The 17,955-nt window shown below is 39.7% G+C and overlaps 1 protein-coding gene across 15 annotated transcripts in view; it reads right to left on the bottom strand.

Annotated features, from left to right (window-relative positions):
• Window positions 1–100: 100 nt before the first annotated feature.
• The window catches only part of LOC107225170, a 28,090-nt gene continuing 10,235 nt past the window's right edge, over window positions 101–17,955 (bottom strand). For 4 of the 15 annotated variants that reach the window (XM_046745902.1, XM_046745899.1, XM_046745901.1 and 1 more), the window contains exons 2-22: window positions 15,935–16,222; window positions 14,818–15,279; window positions 13,904–14,480; window positions 13,552–13,818; window positions 13,170–13,281; window positions 12,862–13,065; window positions 12,634–12,749; window positions 11,547–12,544; window positions 10,629–10,854; window positions 9,818–9,898; window positions 8,794–9,092; window positions 8,123–8,560; window positions 7,719–8,031; window positions 7,294–7,616; window positions 6,952–7,180; window positions 6,357–6,563; window positions 5,943–6,218; window positions 5,663–5,870; window positions 5,372–5,583; window positions 4,791–5,273; window positions 101–4,042 (exon numbers count right to left, since the gene is read on the bottom strand). In XM_046745902.1, the coding sequence (XP_046601858.1) occupies window positions 3,969–4,042; window positions 4,791–5,273; window positions 5,372–5,583; window positions 5,663–5,870; window positions 5,943–6,218; window positions 6,357–6,563; window positions 6,952–7,180; window positions 7,294–7,616; window positions 7,719–8,031; window positions 8,123–8,560; window positions 8,794–9,092; window positions 9,818–9,898; window positions 10,629–10,854; window positions 11,547–12,544; window positions 12,634–12,749; window positions 12,862–13,065; window positions 13,170–13,281; window positions 13,552–13,818; window positions 13,904–14,480; window positions 14,818–15,279; window positions 15,935–16,015 (6,186 nt within the window). In that variant the 5' untranslated portion in view covers window positions 16,016–16,222 and the 3' untranslated portion in view covers window positions 101–3,968. Of the gene's footprint in view, window positions 4,057–4,790; window positions 5,274–5,371; window positions 5,584–5,662; window positions 5,871–5,942; window positions 6,219–6,356; window positions 6,564–6,951; window positions 7,181–7,293; window positions 7,617–7,718; window positions 8,032–8,122; window positions 8,561–8,793; window positions 9,093–9,817; window positions 9,899–10,628; window positions 10,855–11,546; window positions 12,545–12,633; window positions 12,750–12,861; window positions 13,066–13,169; window positions 13,282–13,551; window positions 13,819–13,903; window positions 14,481–14,817; window positions 15,285–15,934; window positions 16,223–17,955 lie in introns of all 15 variants that reach the window. The other 11 variants (XM_046745911.1, XM_046745909.1, XM_046745905.1 and 8 more) reach the window with 11 other exon arrangements.

The raw sequence follows: 17,955 nt of genomic DNA, 5'->3' as shown, positions 1-17,955 counted from the left end.
TGTTGGTAAGGCTCGCTGTTCGTCGTAAGTTGTCGAGTTTTTTTCTTCCTATCTTTCTTTATCAAACATCATAGCATTTCTATGAATGTAATTCTTTGATATTCTTCCTCTCTTCCTTTGACGAAATGGAGAAAAAAAGAGGATAACGAATATGTTCAGGGAGATAAATTATTGAGCGAGGAAACTGCTAGCTATTATAGCCGCCCAGCGGTTTATCCTTTATAGTTCTGCTTTTCTAAATCACAGTCATACAAGCAACGGCTAATAGTCACCAAGCAAATTTCTTCGCATTATTCAACGAGTTACGAAAAATATGTATGTATAAATAAGAAAAAAAAAACTTGTAGATAATAATAATAATAGTAGTAATTTTCAAGAAACTTATTTAAAAATCTTATCAATACTGGAAAATAGCTTACTTAAAATTTAAATCAAGTACAAAATGTGGTAAATTTTACTAATTGTTGTTCGAGCGAGGCAAGGATGAGGATTTTACGAGACTCTACAATATCGCTTATCGGCCGCAATCCCCATTTACATAAGGAAATTTCACTGTCAGAGAGCGTCTTAGTGTTCATCTTCTGTAAGTTCCCCCACCCCCCATAGAATAAGGTCCTTGACAACATCGTGTTACGCAATAATCCTATCATGTGCTTTTCTGCATAAGATAAAAATTATCTTCAACAAATGACGGACTAATGGCTAATTTTTCAATCGAACCATTGTTATTTCATATCTGGGCGACATTTTACTGCAAATTTCCGAAGAAATCAAAGAACAATATAATCTGTGACAAAAGTCATATATTACATATGTGATAAAATTGAAAGAATTGTTCTGAGAAGCTAGTTTAAGTACGCTATTTCAGTTTTCTTGTTTTCTTAAAAGTATCAAAATTGTGAAATAGTCCGTTGCTTCAAAATCCTCATTGGATTTTAAGATTTTAGAAAAAGAAAAAAAAATAGAAAGAAAATTCAAGTAAACGTAAAACCTCATGAGTAATCTTTTACAGAAAAGTACATGTCGGATATGACAAATGAGGTAGAACGAACACGTCAAGACATTTCTATATCATTTCATGCAACAATGATCAGAGAAATTGTTAAATTACCTAAAAAGAAATCTTATCGCGAAATATTTGCGCTTCACTCTGTCAATATTTGCTTGCAGCACGCTTGCCGCGTTCTTAAGTTGGTGTCGAAAAAAAAAAAAAAAAAATTCTAATAATAATAAATAAATAGTAATAATTATAGTAAATCGGTAATTGCAAAAATTATTATTGGGCAGCAAAAGTATATTATATATATATGTGTGTGTATATATATATTTTTATATATATATATATATATATACACACACACAAATAATGGTATCAAGAGTTATCAATCATTTGGGAACAAGTTTTTCAGTTTATACGGAGGCTGGAGGGTGTGAACCAAATGGCATTTGATTATGAGGGAGTGGAGTAAACAATCCCGAGCCAAAATTTCAATGACGTGTAAAGGCCCAGTTATTTGTAATTAAACTAAACCTAATCCTGCCTAAACTCGTAGAAGTAATTATACTAGTGATTAATATTTTCTTATGTTATTTTTTCTGTTTTTTTTTGTTTTTTTTTTTTTTTAATAATAACTATCATTCTACAAATTACAAGACTATATCCTTTACTATACTTCAATTATTATACTCTATTTCTTTATATAATATAATATAATTATATTGTTTTTATTTACAAAATATGTAGAACATGCGCTGTCTGCTGTTTAGCTACAATATATGTATATGCGTGCCGTCGCGCGAGACCTGAACATTTTATCGTGCACTTCCAAAACATTTTTTGCTAATTACAATATCTATATTTTACAGCCAATTTCTCAACAATATATTTCCATTTTTTATTATATTTTTTTTTCGTTATTTTGCCAAGATTCAACACATTTCCGCAACGATTTACAGAGCGTTCTTTCGAATAAAATTGTAGTAGAAAAAAAAAGGAAAAAAAAAAATTGAGACAAGAATTATTTATATAGATTCAAACAAGACCGTTAAAACAAAATATATTGGGCGTCGATGTATATGTGAATACATAAATGTAAATCTATATGTATATGTGGTAGGTAAAAGTAGATAACATGCTAGAATGTGAAAGCCATTTTCATCAATGACGAATTGGAAATTGATTAACAGATCTACACGCGCCATACTGTATACGAGTGTAAAATACATGAGTCACGGCTTGGACAGAAAAAAAAAGAAAAAAAAAACATCATCATATAGCCAATATAAAACCGCTTAAATCTAAGGTGGCCATTGGAGTAAAAAAAAAAAAAAACAAAAGTGACCATTTTTTAAAAACACCTATAAAATACGTATAAATACGTTGAACCTTAGCAAAGCCTTTTAAAAACAGTCGATAAGTACTTTCAATAATATTGGAAATATTTTTTTTCTTTAAATTACATATTAATACGATCTATGTTTATTAACTATCGGGCAATGAATTGATTAACCGTTAATATAATAATACACCGTTAAATAATATAACAAGGGAATTGAACGTCATTCGCACTTTCCCTGGATATCATCGCTACCACACAATGGCACCGTGTCTTTATCATGTCCTTCTCAAATTAACAGAATAATTCAACGCATTGTCACCAAGGTTTAACACAAACGAAAAATCGCTTATATGATTACAATGATTCGTCATCACGCAACATCCCAAGCGCGAGACGTACTATACCATTATTTACACTTATATCATATAAAACACATTTTTGTTGATTGCGTCATCTAGATTTTGTGCAAATATTTTAATACATATATAACTATATATATATTTATATATTTCTATGGACTTTGTTCTCGAGTTTTCGTGTTTTCTTTTCTTTTTTTTTTTTTTTTTAAACAATTATCAAGATATATATATATATAGTGTAGATATATGTATAAAATGTTAATCTAAATTCTATAGAATGACTTAATAGCGATAACGTTTCATTAAAACGGACCGGTGCATTTAACCACCGGATCACGTCTTTTAATGTTTCTTTTTTATTATAAGTTTTTCTCCCATAACATTATTATTATTATTAATATTATTATTATTAACATTGGCATAGGCCTCGTCCGATTCGCCCCGCATCAATTACTACATAACTACAAGAATCAGCTACACGTCTTTTGAATTATGCCATGCTTAATTCGGCTACGGGTACAAATCACAGTTGCAAGTAACGACATAAATTTGATCAGATATAAGATTCGAGCGTTACCCAAGTATTCATATACAAGTACGATTTTTTTTTAAACTCTAAATCACATACCACGTGCTTAAAACTGTGAAAGTTTTATAATACGTTTTTTTTTCCTTTCATTTCCTCTGAAATATTTCAGCGATATTGCAGTAATTTTATAAATTTACAAAATAACGAATCCTAACTTTGCTGAACAAGATTCAAGCCAATAAAGTTCATCGACGAATTATTGCACAAGCATTCGTAAAGATATAATAATAAAAACGAGACACACCAGTTTTCCGATACCGATATACCACTTAGTATGCAGAAAACTAAAACATTCTCTCGACAGGAGTTTGACATAATATTATTTAATTAAACCACGTAGCCGATCGATGTAAGACATCCCCGCCCGTATTCAATATCAATAACGATTGTGTGCCCACGTTAACGGGAGAATAGCACTCGAGTCTCACGAACACGTTTCGCCTGGAGAAGGAAATTCGAAGAGATAGGAAAAAAAATATAACAAAAAAAAAGTGAAAAAAAAAAGATTTAAAAAAAAATGTAAACTTCTTCTCCCGTCCCAGCTAATCGTTTCACAGAGACTACACGGTGCGGACGATGCGATTATTTTGTTCTTCTAATAACGATGTTCTCATAACATTATGAGGCGGATGCGCTGCGGGGCGAGGGGGTACGCTTTCTATCACAGTTGGCGCGTGGGGGCTAGCTACCGCTGGTATTGCCGACCGGCAGCGAATGAGGAGCACCCATCGACGTTGGGGGGGCAGTAAGAGGTCCTGTGAAGTTCAATCTTTAAACATTCGAGAGGGTAGTAAGAGCGAGAGAAACTAGAGAGCAGAGATCCAGTGATTTGCACGTTAAGGGGACTGTAGAGGTTCAAGATTTTAAAACTTTGCGTAACTTTCATTGTTCATAACAAAGTTATGGTACAAACTAATAAAACCGGTTCATACTTTCAAGGGTGTTCATTGTCGTGTTTGTGAATAATTATATTGTATGGGATGGTTCCCAGGTCAATAATACGGACGGTCCACAACGTAATTAGTCCAGAGTAATCAAATCCGAAATTTCTTTGTCTGGGTCTCTTCATCGGGCCTCTCGATATCGATCACCCCTGAAATGTAATCCTTAGAAGATGTTGTCACGATTTTATGATAACAAATGTCCCGATTTTTTCTTAATTTAGCGTTTTTCGGTTGCCATTTTTATAATTTTCAATAAAAAGATTCAGACAGAGGGACTCCGGATTAGATTTCCCGTCCGTGTGGAATCGTGATAAAATTCAATTTTACCTCGTTGGACTAATGATGTTGGACCGTCCATATTATTGTCCTGGGAACCATCCCATACAACATAATTATTCACAAATATGTCAATAAACATCTCTGAAAGTATGAGCCGATTATATTCGTTTGCATTATTGTCATAAACAATCAAAGTGACGCAAAGTTTCAAAATCTCAAATCTCTAAGTCCGCTTAATACCTGGATGTAAGAGGAGATATAAGGAAAAACCATCAATTACCGTTAACCCCAGGTGAGGACTCCGACACCGGTAACGGGCTGATCAAACTGCTGGCGCTCACAGGCGTCGAGTTAGCCTTCAATTTTTGCCGAACTTCCCTTATTTTCAGTTGAAGACTCGCTTTGGTAGGAAATATATCGGCATGATTTGCCTGAAATGAAGAAGTCGCCTGCGTCGTCGGGAAGTAACCCTGTTCTTGAAATAACTGCATAACGAGCTTTCGTCGCTGCTCCAGTACCTTCCTGTGACCTCGTTCGTTTTCACCTCTGCTCGCACTGGTTGTCGCACCGCCAACCCCACCGCTGGGAGTCTTCGGAGTCCGCGGTGAACTCGGATCAACATCGCCGCCTGGATCAGTGCTCGTTCTAAATGCTTCTATGTTGAAGTCGGGACCAAAAAATTGATTCCCCGTCAATTTTACACTGCTCGTCGACTTAGGGGTGACTGACATCGATATGTCTGACTCTGTATCATCCTCATTCACTGTTAATTAACATGACAAAAAAAAATAAAGTTATAATTACACTCTCAAGTATTACTCTGTAATTTTTGTCTGCACAGTTTTCAAATATACTACTTACAACTGGGTCTATGAGGTCCCTGCACAGATTTCTTACGATAATCCTGCATGGATGAAGATAGGTTAGACTGATGTAGTCCCGGTGTAACAGAGACATGAGGTGATGCACCTGTTCCACTGGTAATGCCGATCGCGCTCGGACTCTGGATTTCCTCTGGCTTGAATTCTGGCAACGATGAAAATTTCTCTTGGAAGTTAACTTGCTCCAGAACCCTAGAAATATTATACACATGTGATTTAATCAATTCCTCTTCATTTTTTATCTTTGTTATTACACTCCAAGTAGACATACAATTGCCTGTACCTGTCCATGCCGTCCTCGACGTTCTTCTTGAAGAAAGAACCTTTCTTCGTCGATGGTGACGACGCAGCCAGAAGCTCGGTATTGGAATTTTGTTGCAGCTGATCGAAGTTCTGGACAGAATTTGAAGGCTGCCGATTATCGGAATTCTGAGACGTCGGAGGCCCATGATCTCCCGCATTTGATGTGGGAGGCATTGCTGTTAAGAGTATACAATAAATATTTGCCATTTGGATAAATAGGTCGTTTCATCGTCTCACATGTTATTTACCCATTGATTGTCTCCTCTGTAGCGGAGCCCGACCAAGTTGCGCCGGTGTTGGAGCAAGCATAAATGGAGCTTTATTTGTCCCTACGTCGACGTTGTTCAAAGCGCCGATTCCTCTTGGCTCTTCCATTGCGAAAGATGTGTTCGACGAATGATCGTTGTTATGCGGCGTGTGCGGAGTATGCGGCGTTGAAGGTTGCTTGTGACTGTCACCAGGTACCGGAACGTGAATATTAACCGTGTCTTTCCTTTCTTGATCTAATTTCAGAGCATTTACTGCTTCAACAAAATATAAACATTACTCTTTGACAAAGGTTCATACTTTTGTTCACCCATTAACAAAAAAAAAACTTAGATGTTAGTAATACAAGATAAAATTGAGCAGTAGTGTCTTGGTTTTTTGAATTGCAGACTTACCATAGAATTGAGCATGGTTTACAGTAGATTGATTATCATTTTGCTCAATTTCAGCAAGTCGTGTAACCGAGTGACCGATTCCTTTATAACTTGGTGTACCAGGACTTGGAGTTGATACTGGATAAGCTTTGCTCACAATAACGCTATGAGCTTCGACTTTACCACTGGTTACTAAGTTCTGAACAGATATACTACGGCCACTGGCATCTGAAAGAAAAGAGTAAACGAGAAAATGAGAAGAAAAATAATAAAAAGAAATATACTGGCATTCTTCCCTCACTGAGTCATTGGACAAGCTCCTTAAAATAAAGTAGCCAAAGTACATCAATATAGCTGGTAGCGTCAAGAGCCAAAGAATACAAATTTATGGTGACAAAGAGTACAATAAAACACAGGCGTCAAATAGTTTTCATTTTCAGAGGGCAATGTACCTTGAGTTTCGTTTGAAAATAGAATGAACACAAATAAGAAACAAAGCTTTACCACGTTGAACGGTACTCAAAGTGATTTAAACACACCAAGCTATTATTTCAAACTCCGTGCACGTTACGTGTGCATATTAGAGACGTGTCAAATAATAATTATAAACACATACCTGAAACAGGGATCTGGAAGTTTCCATACATTCTAGCATGAGGCGATGCCTGGACAAGATACTGAGATCCTTGCTGGGGCTTTGAACCTGACATGACCTCATTGTTGACTACTGTGAGGGTGAGTTGGGGTTGGTAACCAGCACTGGAAGTTAGCATATGATGCATAGAGTTTGTTGACTGTATCCCCTGTTGTTCTTTAAGAAGCGTCATCATGGGTCTGACCTGTAACTGCCATCATCAAGAAGGCACCATGAAATAACATGCAGATTACGCGAATCTACCAGACTCTCGTGGCCCGAGAGAAAAAAAAATGTCAAACAGATAATCAACTTTTGGCTCACCGAATGTGAAACGATGGGTGAAGGAGGAAATTTCGGTAAAGTTCGCCCGTTTTCGTTCTGAATATTAGCAACGAGATTACTGACACTATACTGGGTACTGTACTGTTGCTCAATGTTTTTAACCGGCTCTGGTTTAACAACTTTTGGAGATACAGGCATAGTTATAAACGCGCCTCCCTTAGGCTGGAAACCCGTTACTCCGCTCGGATTAACAGGGCTGTGGTAAGGGTACGTTGTTGAAAGGACCGAAACAGTGCCACCTTTGTCCATGGATGCATGATGGTATTTTGTCGTAGTCTCCATGCCGGCGGATGGTGGTCGGGCTGTTACAAAATATATGATTAAATTGCAATCACAAATTTTCCACGTCGTTACTGAATAATGTTAATTTCGAGCAGAACAAACGCGCCAGATACGAAATTTACCTTTGATAGGCTTAGGCCTACATGTTATGTCCATCTTGGTATCCTGTGCGTCGTGATTTTGACCACTAGCAGGCGAACATCTCGCCTGTGCGTAATTTTTATTCTCCACATTTTCATCCTGCCCCTCATTGTCACTGTCTGTCAATTTATCCTTGCACTTCAAGTCTATTTCCGGTTGCGGATCTTCACATATCACCATTTGATCGTCATCCGATACGTTACCATCCTCCTCCTGCTTCATATCAGACTCAGAGTTTTCAACCTGCAGCGGAATTTCGGAAACACGACGAGAATCGCGCGCTTGACCACCGATCTAAGAACCGAATATGTTTTGCGATTATGTGATGCAAAAACAGACAGACTATTCTGTAAGGGAGACTGGAAGAAAAATTCAACAAACTTACCTCGATATTCGGAGATTCGAATATGCCGGGTGCGAGTGCCGATGGTTCGTCGACTGTTCGCGGGGTTAAAGGCACGTCATCAGAGGGTGGTCCCATATCAGTTTCCTCTCCGGTGCTATTAAGTTTCCCTCGTGGTTCAGCGCCCTTGAATCCGGTAGTCGATGACTTCCGCCTATCTTTGCTGCACCACTTCCAGTCTGGATGAGCTTTGAAATGAGCCTCCTTTACTTCCGAAGCAAGTTCGTGGTACTTCTGTTTCTCTTCAGGTTTCAGGGCGTACCACCATTCGCCAAGAATTTTCGATACTGTTCTATTATCTTGATTGGGATGCCTTAGGTGTACCAACGCTCGGTGACGTTTTGAAAATATCATAAAAGCATTCATTGGTCGTCGTATTCGGTCCTTGGCCTGTAACATCGGTGGTTTTTTCACAGTTTGCTACAAAAAATGTAGCAAACAGAAAACATGTCATTTTTTCTCGATGCTAAAAAAATACTTCCAGATCGACGAATAGACTACATCAACAATCGATCGAGCGATCAATCAACGGTCATACAATCAGTAGGATAAAGACACGACGTGTTGGTGCCAGAAAATGGTCTTCTGGATCACGTAGAATGATTAAATAGAAAAAAGACTCTGAGTTGAAATAAATGAGTAATGAAACTCACTTTAAGTGGACTTTGTGGATCTTTGGTGTGCAGCGCACCGAGTGATTGACTTCGACGTTTGTTGATGCTGCTCTCTACTTCAGCCGGGGTTGTCGGTTCCGTCTCAAAAACGTCGTCATCATCCTCCTCCGCCGGAGTGATGGGTTCAGGGCCAGCCCCAGGACCATGCCCGCTACCATCGTCGCTAGGATTGTTGCCTGTACCCATAGGAATCGGGGGTGCACTCAACGGAGGGCTGAGGGCTGATGGCGGCGGACTGACCTCTGGTTGGTCCAACACTATCGTCTGCCAGGAAAAAGCTGGAATGAAATTATTTGGTTAGTTGTGATGAATGTGGTTAGTAACAGCATGGGAATAGCAGCGAAATTAGATGGGATCATTTTGAATATCATTTTTTGGATTATAATAAAAACAGAAAGAAGTGCTGCCAAACCCCTAGACATTACAATGAGTTAATGCAAGGTGCGAAATCAAACTAAGAGACGTCAGAAGGCGGACAATCATTGCGCAATATTTGTTCATCTAATTAATACTTGAAAAAAATTAATCCAAACAATCGTGAGATCAGCTGAGAGGTTCAATTGATAACTCTGAAGAAAACCTTCAAGTACGCACGTTGTTCGCATACAACATCCATAGTTCAAATTTGAAAACTGGTTAGTTGGAACATCTTGACCCTATATACAAGCAACATCAAACACCGTAGTGGCAGAAGTCATGAAAATGCGGTTAGAAGATGAGATAGAAGCAGAGTTAGATCAATATCATGTCGCTGTTTTTGAATAATGGCAGTTACTATGGCTATTGATTTAATGTCAATTAAACTTGGAAGAATACGAAAAAATGTATGAAATAAAATTGGACCATCTGTACGCAGTTTTACAAGACAATTTAACATCTCATCGCTGCTTATATGATTACAGAAAATCGCAATTCCCGCCACCAAGTAATACCATTATTCGAATTGTAGTTAGAACAAGAGAGAACTCAAACGATGATCGCGTTCGCTTTCTAGGGTTCAAACCTTTTTTCCGTTTGGACACAGCATTGGTGACAAGTTGCGGGAGTTGGGGCTGATATGCGGGAGAAACATCGCGGCTTCCATCTGTGAAATTCTTTTCACTTAGTCATGAACTCTCCGAGTTTACTCAATCCATCGATTATGTTCAACACAATCGATACAACGTGATTTTTATTTTTACTTTCTATGAGACTTGAAAAGAAATTGACAACTTTCGAGGTAAACAACACGATTAGTTATAAAATTACTGTCTAGTAAATGAAACTTATCATGATGATGTAATTTTTCTAAGTAAAGTCACTATATTCTACGTATCCTGTTGAAAGTAGGCAGATAGAGAATATTTCAACATTTTTTTTACTAAGACTTAGTTTTGTGTCCGCTTACCATTCCTGTCAAGGATGTATAAATTTTGTGTGATAATAGGACATACGAAGACAGTAGTTTTATGATTTTTGTTCCAAAAACTCAATGCTTTTCATCTCCACTAATAACGAATGGCGTTTATGTCCATAAAATCTAAGATTCAAGTTGTTTCAACACTCTAGTACATTATCTGTACTATTGATGATACATTGGATATGATAATACAAATAAATGCAAACATTATAAAATATTAATAATTGTTTCCAATCTGAAGCATAAATTTTCCTGAGAAGAAGGAAAAAAAAAAAAAAAAACAAACAAATAACAGAAACTGAGGTTTGAAAAAAAGAGTTGGTCAATTCTAGTTTGAAAAAAATTCAATAAATTAACTAGAGAGAAATATCGATAAGGCAGCATAAAGGAAATAAAGATATTGTTTTACACTCACATAGAACTCCATTGTTCTTTTGATGATTATCTTCTCGAGGCGGTTGGATTTTTGCCATTGGAGTCAAGTGACTTGGTTGAACGATGACGGGTTGGAAAACGCTGGTTGGTGGTGCCGAGTCATTAATGGTTGTCGTAGCAGACATCACAATGGTTGCCGGTGTCGACAAAGTCCTCTGGGAGTCCACGTGAGATGAAAGATGAAGCGGAAGGGTTACTTTGCTGACCTGAAAAAAAGAATGCATTTTGTATGCCTACTTCAGGGATCTGGCTTGCTAGATAAAAAGAATCCATTTTTTTCAACGAAACAATGTCATTATATATACGCGATCCAAATGATTTTATAAAGGCGGAGTTTACACGCGACGCGCTCTCATAATTTTTCAGAATAAACAGCCAACTACAGTTGAAATTTCTAACATTTCAGTTCATATTATTAGTACATGTGTACCTGCACTCGTGCGGCTGATCCTTTGAACGAAAGAAGGAAGGGAGACGTCCTACGCCTCTTACGGGGTCGATAAACTTTTATCTTTACAAGCATTTAACAACGTACGTCCCCCGACCGTCTCGCAAGCCTTCGCTGTCCGTGTCTCCACAATTTAATTTAAAGTCTTCTCCCCCCCTTCTTTCCTCCCAGGTCTCATCCGTGGTTCACCTAATCCAAAATTGTCCTTGACATTACCGAGTAAAATAAAATCAAAGAATTCACTCGCAAAGAGGGGGGAAAAGAAAAAAAAAATCTAATTCGACAAAAATAACATCCCCAAAATTATTATGCATATGTATATGTAGAGGCTAGTGCATATTCATAACCATCCCACCGTATAGCAGAGTTTTAGATCACAGAAAATATGGTGCCAAATCGCGCGTACATCCAACCAAAATCATAATCAATAACAACACTGTTAACACTCACCTGTTGGAGAGCAGACATTTTTTCAACGTGGACGGACTGAGCTGCCGGTGACTGGGGGGGTTGACACTGTGTTTGATGTAAGGGTGGTAATTGTCCCAAATGATTAATCATCGTTTGTCTATACTTGTCGTCTTGATTACTAACCAAATGTCCACTAGACAATGGCGTTGCTTCCATAGTAGTGCTTTTTATCACATACTTTTTCTCATGTTGATGAGGCATTAAATACATTGTCTGAGTCTGGGTCAATGGTTGAGCGTAGTCGACGGGTTGGTCTTGAGGTTTATGAATCATGGTTAGATTCTGCCCTGGTGTTACCGAGAGTGGAACATGGGGTGAGTGGGGTGGCTTCAATAGCTGATTGTTAGATTGCGTCACTTCCGAATGGTTCGAAAAACCGTTGTTAGAAGTCAGGGCATGCTGCAATATTATGCTTTGTTGCTGCTGATGCTGCTGTTGTTGTTGCTGCTGATGTTGGTGTTGGTGTTGTTGTTGTTGTTGTTGTTGTTGTTGTTGTTGTTGTTGTTGTTGTTGTTGTTGTTGTTGTTGTTGTTGCTGCTGTTGTTGCTGCTGTTGCTGTTGCTGAGCCAACGACGTAACAACCGACGGATGCCTTTGAGGCGGACTTTGATCGGGCCATGTAGGGATGCTCAAACTCTGGCTTGCCAATAATCTACTAACGGGTGAAATCCGGATCACACTGGCGCCGATGCTTGCTGGTGGTGTTTGACCTGGTCTCCCGTTCGGCCTGACTAGCTCTGGTCTAATTACGGGCTGCTGATACTGACCCACGAAATTCGGTTGGGTAGGGGAATGCTTCCATTTCGCACCAGGCGATATTATGGGAGGAGGGTGATGCGCTGGACTCGATATTGGCATGAAGACGTTCTGATTCAGACCCAACAACGGAACGGGACTCTGATTTATACACGGCGATACAGAGGACTGTCCCGTAGGTGAAAAGGCCGGGGTTGCTGAACGCGAACTCCCCAGTGATACTGAAACGAGAAATGTCGTTAGAGATGATTTTGTTAATGCACTTTTTCGTGCCTATGAGCTGTAATTGATGGGAAAAGGAGGAGCTTACCAAGCATGTTTGCGGCCTCAGTTTCCTCTTGGTCGAAACGTCCGGCTATTCTTCTATCTGCGTAGTTTGGAGACGTGTCGGAATCCCGTGAGGTTTCTTCCCCGTCCATTTTACCCCTGCAAAAAACAAAACGATAAAATAACGGAACGAAAAATACGACCGAATTGTCTTGAAATTGGGTGCGTTTTTGAAACAATAATGCGACAAAATAAAATCGTGGCTTCTTACCCGGGAAACGTGCTAGTGCCCCTGAATCCTGAACCCTTCAGACTAAGGTGGCGAGAGCAGTATCCTCTCCGCTGACTCTCTTTTGAGCATCCTTCTTTGCTGCAAAGTCTGCGCCATTGTTTACCATTGAATTTTTTCCGGATTCCACTAGACGTCGCTACTACGTCACCCTTTTTGTATTTGTGTGGCGTTGCCGCCTGAGATCTGTTGATAGTGTTTCGTAAATTAATTGTCGACTACAACGTGTTTTAAGGAAATTTATCAAAGATAATCAAAGCTCCGTCTCGTCGTTCATTTGTTTCACTTGCCTGGGTGTGGCCGCCTGGGAACGAGGAGTTATACTGCGTTGCTCGACAAGGCTGCTTGTACTTCCACGGCTTTGCATACTGCTCCTTTTACTGCTTCCTGACAATTTTGCATCTGTCAGTTGAATACGAATACAATTATTTTCTACTCTGACCTATCTTGAGCTTAATGTAAAAGCTGATCAAATTAAAACATTCTCACAAAATTATGTTTGCTTTGTCTCGTTGGTTGAATCATAATTTTACACACACAACGCTTTCTAAATTATATGACCTCAGACCACAGGAAAACAATATCCCTACAACTCAAAGAACTGAAAATAGTAGAGAGAATGTGAGATGCCTTGCTATACTCGACATAAAAAAAAATATGATAACAATTTACCTGCATCAGAAGGAAACCTTATATCCTCTCTGCCCAAATCGTCGTCACTTTCCAAATCCTCGTATATTCTACTTCCGTTGCTTATGTTCAAAGTGTTGTTTCCTGATTGGACGGAACCTGGCAACTCCAATAAGGGACTCGTCGCCCTACTTCTGTAGTATGCATTTCCGTCATTGTGAGCAATAAGTGAAGCATGCGGCGAAGCATGATGAAGCTGTAAGACCGGTACCGACGCAGGTGCCTCCAACGAATTTCGATAGCCACGATCTGACGGAATAAATTACTGATGTTATTGATGACAAGATTCCAAAGTGTGAAAATATTCGAGTGAAAAAAAAATTCAAAATCTTACCGACTACTTGGGCCCTTGGCGGATCAACGATCTCTAGGCCTTCGAGTTCATCCCACCACGGAGGTTGGACGAGCCTTAAATCGGCACGTTTAACAACAAATTCACAGCTCTGATCATCTTCGCCAGGTATCTTGACGACAAAACTAATTGGATTTGATAGTATCTCACAAACAGTACCCTTCACAAAAACACTGGTCAGTGTTTCGGCGTGGTTGTTAGATGTGGTAGGATATCTAAAGCAAACGTTCGCATCAACAGTCACTTGGCTAACCGACGGACTCGAATCCTTGATGACATCGTATTTTCCTATCCCCAGCACATCCTCGTACTTAACTAGGTTACCCTCACCGTCAAACTTAACGTATATATCACCATGAGTCGCGTTGCTTATAACCCCCGGGTAATAATGTGAGTCCCTTAAAGCTAGCACTTTGTGCTCCCGCCACTCGCTCAGGTCTATCGCCGCTGCTGCTGGTGCTACCTGTAACCGAGGACGAGACCGTGGTGGTTCTTCACGACAAGAATAATCCACCGCTGTGCTTTGCGGCGGAGCTACAACTGCATGTGGCTGTTGTACCTGAAAATAAATTCGAGTGATTTTAAGTAAAGATTTCAATCGAATCTTTTTCTTGCCAAGTATAAATTGGTAGCTTTATATATTATTGTCCGAATCGATCGATAGTCAGTTGGATCCACGCATTTTTACCGTCTTCTTTTGATTATACCAATGTCAGTATAGAAACTAACCATTCAAATGCTTAGAGGATCTTACAGAAACTTTCGAAAGAGGCATTTCTGATTAATCGTTGATAAAATAAAATCAAATTACAAAACGAATCTATATCGTACTTAAAAGAATGCTAGAGATTTTTCTCTCGTAACACACATAGGTATGTACGATGTTATCGTCTTACCTGATAATATTCGGGTTGATGTTGCTGTTGCTGATGCTGCGGCAGCGGCGGTGGTTGCTGGTGCGGAGGAGACGGAAGAAGAGTCGGATGTTGAATATTTTGGGGTTGATTTATAGAGGTTGTATTGATACCCCGCAATCCGGTAACAACAAGATCGCCACCAACGTTGCTGGTAACGTTGCTGGTAGCGTTGTTGGTTTTATTCATATCGTCAAGAGCGGACAAATCGAATTTACGTTTTTTCGGTAACTTTTTAGCGCTTATCGTCGGGTCGGAGGGATCCTTTTGCGGGGGCGGCGGAGGCGGGGGTGGCTGCTCAACGACGCATTTATCCTCCGGGGATTGCCCGCCGCCCCCGCCAGCACCTCCCCCATACTGGCCCACAACTCCAAGGGAATCCCGCTTCTCGTGCATCTCAGGATGAGTAGCGGTCAACATTTCCCCTGCAGGATCGGCCAGACGCTGCTCTAAATTGATTTTTAACAAAGGAAAAATATACTTCTTCATACGGAATAATACGGACAGTATTTTATTGAGGGCAGGATGGAAATTCCGAATTTTAAAAGTTCCCAAAGCGTCTAATTCCGAATTATTAGGTGGCAAAACTTGAAACAAAGATATCAAACTCTGATGAAACAACAACGTTTCGAATGGTCGGAAAGCCGTCGGCTCAAGGTTCCGAAAATTCAAGTTACGGCAGAGCAATGTACCGAAAAGTAAAGTTTCGTTGGAGTAAAATTCCGAAAATTAAAATGTAATTACACGACCTAGTTTACTCAAAAAGTATTCTCACTATCGGAACTTTGACTTGTCAGAGTTACGCCCTTTCGTAACTTTGCACTCTCTTAACTTTGAGCGTCGGATTTCGGACCATTCGAAACTTTGACGATATGGTCAAAGTTTGATTTTCTCCACTTCAAGTTTCGCGAGCAAAAAAATCGAAATTCTAAGCTTTCTAAATTTTTCAAATTCGGAATTTCAACCCCGTCCGTTGTGTCGAAATTTAGAAAGGCAGAAAAACAAGGATAGATAGACAGATGGTTAGATAGACGGCTGGATGGATGGACGGAGGTGGGAGGGGGTGGGTGGGAGAAGGGTGAAGGGTGGCATCACTTACAGTCGACACGTGTGAGAGGGGGCTGCGGGCCGGAGTGCGGCGATTGAGAGGTAGGCGTTCGGTGGCAACGGCTGGGTGCATACCTTAGCACCCGGGTATCGGGGACCGGATGCGTCGAGTCCGGGCTCTCTGGTCTCCGTCTTTGGCGCAGCAGAGTGATCGTTCCCTCACCCAGCTCCAGTTCTCCTTCCCAGCTCCAGCTCCCATGCATCCTATACTCGAATTCTCTCGTCTCGCTTGGACTGCAGTCTCTTTTGTTCCTATCTATCCTATCTTCTAATGATTGCCCTGTAAAAACAAGATATTACAGGCGTTGTTAGGTTCGACGGTCGTTCTAACATATGTACCAACAGATCGCGTCACAATTTATCCCGTTAATAATTCTTTACGTTTATACACGCGTGTCCGCATACATACATACATACATACATACATACACGCATGCATACGTTTCACTTCGGTGTATGCATAGGTTTATATACCATATGTATACATTGAATATCCCCGCGTGATCACCGACCGCTGTAATTTCCAAGTCGAGGAATTCTCTCGAGAAACCAGCTACCCGCAGGAAAAACTTTGTACTCAACTTACATTCTCGTGATTACGTACGTGTGTGTAAAACGTGTACGATACGTTCGCACGAGTAGAATGGGTACGTTCTGTACGGTGCGTTACAACGACCATGTGGTCGTTTGGGTGATAAAAAAAAAAAAAAGATAAATAGAGGAAGAATTTACACGATGTACAAATAAATGGAAATATACTACACGACATCCATACGTATATACGCATCTACACACCGCAGCTTTGAAGGGGAAGGAAAATGAACATAATACGGTATAAGTAAGTAAATAAATAAATTTCAATTAACGGAAAGCTGAAACGAATGTCGGATTACAAACATCGGACGCGGCGATGTTACATTATACGTGGAAACGCAACGGGCATGAAGCATAACGGCGATGTGCACAACACATGTGCAACGTATAAATTATATGCAATGACGTTGTGCGCTTCTTCTGGTCCTCCAGTGCGAGCGCGCGCCTTTCATCTTTTCGCAATATTTGATTAGCAGTTGATGCTCTGATGCGTGTCTCGTGAATATATATATACGTACAAGTGTGTACATTAGGGTGTTGCACGAAAAAAATTATTGAAAGAAAGATTCTCTCTCCAAAGATGAGCGTGTTCTACGTTTACATCCACAATGGCGTTCGTTCGATTTTTCACTTTTTCTAACGTACGTACCGCGCTCATCTTTCGAAAGAATCTTTCCCTCAACCCAAACAAACATCTGACAAAAACGGTTGAACGATTAGAAATCACGGGTCGAACGACTTTCTGCGCAGTCATTTTTAGTAATAGAAAAATGCTCATATCACGTGTCAAAAATATAGCGAGGGTGTTTCGGGAAAAAAAATAATTTTTCGTTGCAGAGAAAGTGAAAAATCGAATGGGCGCCATCTTGAATGTAACGTGAAACACGCTCAGCCTTGGAGAGAATCTTTCCTTCGGCCGAAACAAACTTTTCACATCGCGCCGCGTTGGAAATTACGCAAATTATTTTTTCGCGCAACACTCTGGCATGTACATATGCATACAAACTTTTTCCAAATATAAATTCCAAAACGATTGTGATGCGTAGAAGGAAAACTGCACAGCATCCGCAGATAACAACGACACACGCACGCAAAGCAACAAAATGACTATACCACGTGTGCAGAATTAATTGAGTATGACGAAACGCAACGCTGCACCTTGCCCTTTTCCAACCTACGAAGGGACGTGAGGTCAGCGTCAACGATCGACAAGGAAGTTCCAGACAAGGTGCATCGTTTGCGTCGAAATTGAACGAGAATAGAGAAGAGGAGAGGAGAGGATAGGTGAGGGGAGGGAATAAGGGGAAGGAGAAATTTGCAAGAATAAACAGGTGAAACAGTTTATACCTTCAACGTATATTCTCAGAAATATTATAGGTATATATCATGTAGAAGTAACAATGTACATAATGCAACTTT

Source organism: Neodiprion lecontei, chromosome 7 (genome assembly GCF_021901455.1).
Source record: "Neodiprion lecontei isolate iyNeoLeco1 chromosome 7, iyNeoLeco1.1, whole genome shotgun sequence".
In the NCBI taxonomy this organism is placed as follows: Eukaryota; Metazoa; Arthropoda; class Insecta; order Hymenoptera; family Diprionidae; genus Neodiprion; species Neodiprion lecontei.
This window is presented reverse-complemented; position numbering and strand designations above follow the sequence as displayed.